We start from the raw sequence: 7,428 nt of genomic DNA on the forward strand, positions 1-7,428 counted from the left end.
CTGCACACACACTGCTCATTGCTCACACTGCACACACTGACACACTGCACACACACTGCACACACACTGCTCATTGGACACACTGCACACACACTGCACACTGCACACACACTGCTCATTGGACACACTGCACACACACTGCACACTGCACACACACTGCACTGCACACTGCACACACACTGCACACACACTGCACACACACTGCTCATTGCTGACACTGCACACACTGACACACTGCACACACACTGCACACTGCACACACACTGCTCATTGCTCACACTGCACACACTGACACACTGCACACACACTGCACACACACTGCTCATTGGACACACTGCACACACACTGCACACTGCACACACACTGCTCATTGCTCACACTGCACACACTGACACACTCACACACACTCGCACACACCCACGCACACTTACAGACACTCACACACACTTACAGACACTCACACACACTCACACACACTTACAGACACTCACACACACTCACACACACTTACAGACACTCACACACACTCACACACACTCCCACACACTCACACACACTTAGACACTCACACACACTCACACACACTTACAGACACTCACACACACTCACACACACTTACAGACACTCACAGACACTCACACACACTTACACACACACACACTCACAGACACTTACACACACTCACAGACACTTACACACACTCACACCCACATACACACACCCATATACACACACACACTTTCTCTCCCATATATACATACACACACACACTCTCTCACTCTACACAGACGGGGGGTGGGTTCGGAGCAGAGGAAAGGCCGCGACCAGCACCACCACCCGCTCCCCCCCCTCCTCCCGCGCAGGCAGCGGGAGCACCGGGGACAGCGGTGGGGAGAAGAAACCCCCCGCTACCACCTCCATGCAGGCAGCGGGATCTGAGGTAAGCGGCGACCTGAGGGACATCCCCGCTCCATCTCCTGCCCCGCGGCCTGTCCGCGGTGACAGGGGGAAGCGGGGACAGGTGAGGGACATCCCGCTCCCATCTCCTGCCCCGCGGCCTGTCCCGCGGTGACAGGGGGAAGCGGGACAGGAGGGACATCCCCGCTCCATCTCCTGCCCCGCGGCCTGTCCCGCGGTGACAGGGGGAAGCGGGGACAGGAGGGACATCCCCGCTCCCATCTCCTGCCCCGCGGCCTGTCCCGCGGTGACAGGGGGAAGCGGGGAGCGGAGGGACATGCCGCTCCCATCTCCTGTCCGCGGGATGAATATGCGCTAAAGCGCGGCGGCCATTTTTTTTCTCGCGACCCCGTTAGTAACGCGGTGGTCTCGGGTGGACCCCGAGACCCGCGTTATAACGGGGTTTAGCTGTATATATTATACATACACACATAGATATTATACACATACATTTATATGTGTGTGTGTGGTCTTTCCTTTGTGTATGTAGTGGTGACCTGCGTGTCTGTGTGTTTATTTGCATAGTTGTGAAGTGTTTTTCGTAGTAACCTGTTGACGCTGTGACCCTCAGAGGAGGACGTGGAGAACTTCGATGTGGGGAGCCTCTCAGAGGATGCTTTGCGCAGTATCGAGGCCGATAGCTTCTGGTGTATGAGCAAACTGCTGGATGGGATTCAGGTGACGGGACCCTAGCTCACTGGGCAAGCGCACAACCGGGAGACACACAACGCACTAGGCATGAGCACAGCCTGGGACACACAACGCGCTGGGCACGCGCACACCCGAGAGACACACACATAGCCGGGGGGGAGACACACACAGAGCCGGGGGGGGGGGAGACACACACTGAGCCGGGGGGGAGACACACACAGAGCCGGGGAGGGGGGGAGAGACACACAGCCGGGGGGGAGACACACACAGAGCCGGGGGGTGGGGGGAGACACACACAGAGCCGGGGGGGAGACAAACACAGAGCCAGGGAGGGGGGGGCGGGAGACACACACAGAGCCGGGGAGGGGGGGGGGAGACACACACAGAGCCGGGGAGGGGGGGGGGAGACACACACAGGGGAGGGGGGGGGAGACACACACAGAGCCGGGGGGGGAGACACACAGAGCCAGGGGGGGGGGGAGAGAAACACAGAGCCGGGGGGGGGGGAGGGGGAGACACACACACAGCCGGGGGGGGGGGAGAGACGTGCAACTCACTGGGCTCGCGCACAGCCGCGGGGGTCGCACAACTCGGGCAGAGCAGTGGACACAAAACTCATTAGGCTCACGCACAGCCGTGGGGTACGCAACTGGCCGGCTCGCGCACAGAGTGGAGGAGACACTCGGCTCACTGGACTTGCCCTTGTACACTATATATATATACATACATATACACACACACACACACACACACACACACACACACACACACACATACACACTGCACATATTGTTTCGCTGCTTCTACTCAACTACTGTATATTCTTACTAGCTGTCCATACACTGTTTACACACTAAACACACAATCAACTCTTGCTAATACTTTGCATATGTAGGTGGTGCAGGTCCCCCTGCGACATGCGTAGCCTGTAATCTCCTGTCTCGTCTTTCTCAGGATAACTACACGTTTGCTCAGCCCGGGATTCAGAAAAAGGTTAAGGCCCTGGAGGAGCTCGTTAGTCGAATCGATGGTTAGTCCAAAGTAGGAGTAACTGTTTTAATCTGCATTCTTGCTCTTCTATCCAGTTTTTGATGCTCCCCACTCTACCTTCTTTGCCCTCCTATAACCCCACCCTCCCCCTCCATCACTTTTTCATTCTCTCCCCTTTTTTATCATTCACTATAGCCTTACCTCTCCCCCCCACCGCTCCCTCTCCCACCCCCCACCGCTCCCTCTCCCACCCCCCACCGCTCCCTCTCCCACCCCCCACCGCTCCCTCTCCCACCCCCCACCGCTCCCTCTCCCACCCCCCACCGCTCCCTCCCCCACCCCCCCACCGCTCCCTCCCCCACCCCCCACCGCTCCCTCTCCCACCCCCCACCGCTCCCTCTCCCACCCCCCACCGCTCCCTCTCCCACCCCCCACCGCTCCCTCTCCCACCCCCCACCGCTCCCTCTCCCACCCCCCACCGCTCCCTCCCTCACCCCCCACCGCTCCCTCTCCCACCCCCCACCGCTCCCTCTCCCACCCCCCACCGCTCCCTCTCCCACCCCCCACCCCTCCCTCTCCCACCCCCCACCCCTCCCTCTCCCACCCGCTCCCTCTCCCACCCCCCACCCGCTTCCTCTCCCACCCCCCACCCGCTCCCTCTCCCACCCCCCACCCGCTCCCTCTCCCACCCCCCACCCGCTCCCTCTCCCACCCCCCACCCGCTCCCTCTCCCACCCGCTCCCTCTCCCACCCCCCACCCGCTCCCTCTCCCACCCCCCACCCGCTCCCTCTCCCACCCCCCACCGCTCCCTCCCCCCACTGCTCCCACTAATACCCACCCCCACCGCTCCCACTCCCACCACCCATCGCTCCCTCTCTCCCTCACACCTCTTTACTGTCTCTCCCAGACCAGGTGCACAATCACTTTCGGAGATATGAAGTGGAATATCTGCAGTTCGCCTTCCGCTGGATGAATAACCTTCTAATGAGGGAGCTCCCTTTACGCTGTACCATTCGGTTGTGGGACACGTACCAGGTGCATACCAGCAAAGCAGCGGTTTATATTGTACACTCTAACCAATGTATATTTTGCATAAACGTATATGTGTATGTATATACAGTTAGGTCCGGAAATAATTGGACACTGATACAAGTTTTGTTATTCCGGCTGTGTACCAAAATAATTTCACGTTACAGTTAAATAATGAATATGGACTTAAAGTGCAGTCTATCAGCTTTAATTTGACGGTATTCACATCCAAATTGGAGGAAGAGTTTAGGAATTACATCTCTTTAATATGTAGCCCCCTCTTTTTCAAGGGACCAAAAGTAATTGGACAATTGACTCAAAAGCTGTTTCATGGACAGGTGTGGGCTATTCCTTTGTTATTTCATAATCAATTAAGCAGGTAAAAGGTCTGGAGTTGATTCCAGGTGTGGCATTCGCATTTGGAAGCTTTTGCTGCAAACCCACAACATGCGGTCCAAGGAGCTCTCAATGCAAGTGAAACAGGGCATCCTTAGGCTGCAAAAAAAAAGAAAATCCATCAGAGAGATAGCAGGAACATTAGGAGTGGCCAAATCAACAGTTTGGTACATTCTGAGAAAAAAAGAACGCACTGGTGAGCTCTGCAACACAAAAAGGCCTGCAAGTCCACGGAAGACAACAGTGGTGGATGATCGTAGGATCATTTCCATGGTAAAGAAAAACCCCTTCACAACATCCAGCCCAGTGAAGAACACTCTCCAGGAGGTAGGCATATCATTATCCAAGTCTACCATAAAGAGAAGACTTCACGAGAGCAAATACAGAGGGTTCACCACACGGTGCAAACGATTCATAAGCCTCAAGAATAGAAAGTCCAGATTAGACTTTGCCAAACAATATCTAAAAAAGCCAGCCCAGTTCTGGAACAGCATTCTTTGGACAGATGAAACTAAGATCAACCTGTACCAGAATGATGGGAAGAAAAAAGAATGGAGAAGGCTTGGAACGGTTCATGATCCGAAGCATACCACATCATCTGTAAAACACGGTAGTGGCAGTGTGATGGCATGGGCATGCATGGCTTACAATGGCACTGGGTCACTAGTGTCTATTGATGATAAGACAGAAGCAGCCGGATTAATTCTGAAGTGTATAGGGATATATTGTCTGCTCAGATTCGGCCAAATTCAGGGAAGTTGATTGGACGGCGCTTCACTTTACAGATGGATAATGACCCAAAACATACTGCGAAAGCAACCCAGGAGTTTTTTTAAGGCAAAGAAGTGGAATATTCTGCAATGGCCGAGTCAATCACCTGATCTCAACCCGATCAAGCATGCATTTCACTTGCTGAAGACAAAACTTAAGGCAGAAAGACCCACGAACAAACAGCTGCAGTAAAGGCCTGGCAAAGCATCACAAAGGAGGAAACCCAGCATTTGGTGATGTCCATGCGCTCCAGACTTCAAGCAGTCTTTGCCTGCAAAGGATTCTCGACAAAGTATTAAAAATGAACATTTTATTTATGATTGTGTTAATTTGTCCAATTACATTTGAGCCCCTGAAATAAGGGGACTGTGTATGAAAATGGTTGCAATTCCTAAATGTTTCATACGATATTTTTGTTCAACCCCTTGAATTAAAGCTGAAAGTCTGCATTTCTATTGCATCTCGGTTGTTTCATTTCAAATCCATTGTGGTGGCGTACAGAGCCAAAATTAGGAAAATTGTGTCAGCGTCCAATTATTTCCGGACCTAACTGTGTGTGTGTGTGTGTTCGCTCTCCCTCCCCATCCCCTTTTTGTGCTGCCCCTCTGCCCTGCTGTTCTCCCCCCCTGCTGCTGTTCTTCCCCCCCCCCCTGCTGCTTCTCTTCCCCCCGCCCCCTCTGCTGCTGCTGCTCTTTCCCTCAACCCCCCCCCCCCTCCCTCTATGGTGTTATCCCTTGCCGCGCTCTAACCTTCCCCACTCACTCTCTTCCTCTCAAAGGCGGAGTCTGAAGGATTTTCTCACTTTCACCTCTATGTCTGTGCTGCTTTTCTTATCAAATGGCGGAAAGAGATTCTGGATGAAGAGGATTTCCAGGTAATCTCACACACTCCCATATTGGACTGACCCTTTAAAAAATGAAATACTTCACTGTCAGTAGGTCACTTTGCTCCTACACGGGACTGACTATTAAACCCGCTAAACACATCACTGTCCTTTTTGCTTTCGTTATTTCTATACAAACGTCCCTCTTAGGTTCCTAAATGGGACTGACACTTTCACTGTCACAGAGTCTCACACCTGTCTCTGCTTTTCAGGGGCTACTCATGTTGCTACAGAACTTGCCTACGATCCACTGGGGCAACGAGGAAATCGGCCTGCTCCTGGCAGAAGCGTACAGACTGAAATACATGTTTGCCGATGCTCCCAACCATTACCGCCGATAGATGACAATCACTGTGGCCTAACACTCCAGAAAACCCTCCCCTTACCAGGAGGAGAGACAAGTCCACTCCGTGCCATTGTCAAGATGCCAGAGGCAGCTATTCACTTGACCAGTGCCCTCCAGCCATTTCACGCTACGTCTACCCTCCATTAATCTGACCTAGCGGGGTACCTTTTTGGGCATCTGCTAAAGGGGTACATAAAATGGCACCTGGGCATCTTAATATGTACAAACCCCCTCCTCTTCGAAAGACTAATTGCCACCGCTTGGCATCAAACCGTGCACAGAGCAATGCCACTGACCCTTCCACTACTGGCATTGTGTGTATATAGACGGGTCTTTATATGGATAAAGGTGTATATTATTGGGATTTTTCGTTTGTAAAATGTGCTTCTATTTATCTTGCAGGCCAATTCATTTTTCAGCTCTTAATGTCATATTTGTGTTGGAGGGGCAGAAATATATATATATGTATATTTTTAAAATAACTCTGTAACAGGTTTATTCACCTTTTAGAAGTGGAAATTTCAACTTCTGTATTGTAAAAAAATAGGATTGCTTTTTAACCATTGTACTGTTAATGTGTCACAGTCATTAGATCACTTGACGCCTACATAGAAATGAGGATGCCATGAAATGCATCACTGTCATTAGGCCATTTTGCTGCTAAGTGGAACTGACCCTTTAAGTTATTGAACAGGTCAGTGTCATTTAAGTCACTCTGGTCCAATGTGAGACTGGCCCTTTAACCCATAAAACCTTTGTGTGCTATATTGGCAATGGCACCAGAGTATCACGGCCCCTCCGGCAAGTCTTGATTATGTGGTCGCTACTCGATGGGTTAAACATGTCGCGGTCATTCAGTCACTTTGCTCCAAAGTTGGACTGACCCTGTACAAATCATGTTGTTAATCTTTTTTGGGGCTGAATAACTCCTGTTTGTCCTTGTTTGAACTTGAATTGAAGAACTCTTTTGCTGCCAGAAACAGACATTTCTAGTATCAGGGAAAGGGTTCAAATACAAACTTTTAGTGCTTTAAAAGGTCGGCAGTAGTGGCAAAGTGACCTAATGACCATAACATGTTCAATGGGTTAGTGGATCAGACCCACTTAAAAGCAAAGTGACCTTAATGATAGCGATATTTTTAATGGGTTCATCCTCAAATACATTTGATTTTATTATGAGGTGCTTCTTGAATCATAAAGTTAGAGGGTGAAAACCTGCATCAAGTTAATGAAAAGGTGAAAAAAAAACACTTGATTTCGATAGTATTTCTTTGTGATAAACCTGCTACTGATTTTGACATTGAAAAAAGAATCTGCCTTATATTTTTTTAATCGGTCCCTTCGTTGTCAAAAGATTTTTGTACATTGTGCCGTTGTAAATTCATTATATGGCGATTTAAGTTC

At 51.1% G+C, this 7,428-nt stretch overlaps 1 protein-coding gene across 3 annotated transcripts in view; it reads left to right on the forward strand.

The window, feature by feature from the left end:
* Window positions 1–7,428, forward strand: part of TBC1D22B (TBC1 domain family member 22B) — a 20,912-nt gene extending 13,484 nt beyond the window's left edge. For all 3 annotated transcript variants that reach the window (XM_075614123.1, XM_075614124.1, XM_075614125.1), the window contains 5 exons: window positions 1,529–1,635; window positions 2,563–2,638; window positions 3,507–3,634; window positions 5,574–5,669; window positions 5,891–7,428. In XM_075614123.1, the coding sequence (XP_075470238.1) occupies window positions 1,529–1,635; window positions 2,563–2,638; window positions 3,507–3,634; window positions 5,574–5,669; window positions 5,891–6,019 (536 nt within the window). In that variant the 3' untranslated portion in view covers window positions 6,020–7,428. The remainder of the gene's footprint in view (window positions 1–1,528; window positions 1,636–2,562; window positions 2,639–3,506; window positions 3,635–5,573; window positions 5,670–5,890) is intronic.

This window comes from Ascaphus truei, chromosome 9 (assembly GCF_040206685.1).
Source record: "Ascaphus truei isolate aAscTru1 chromosome 9, aAscTru1.hap1, whole genome shotgun sequence".
NCBI lineage: Eukaryota > Metazoa > Chordata > Amphibia > Anura > Ascaphidae > Ascaphus > Ascaphus truei.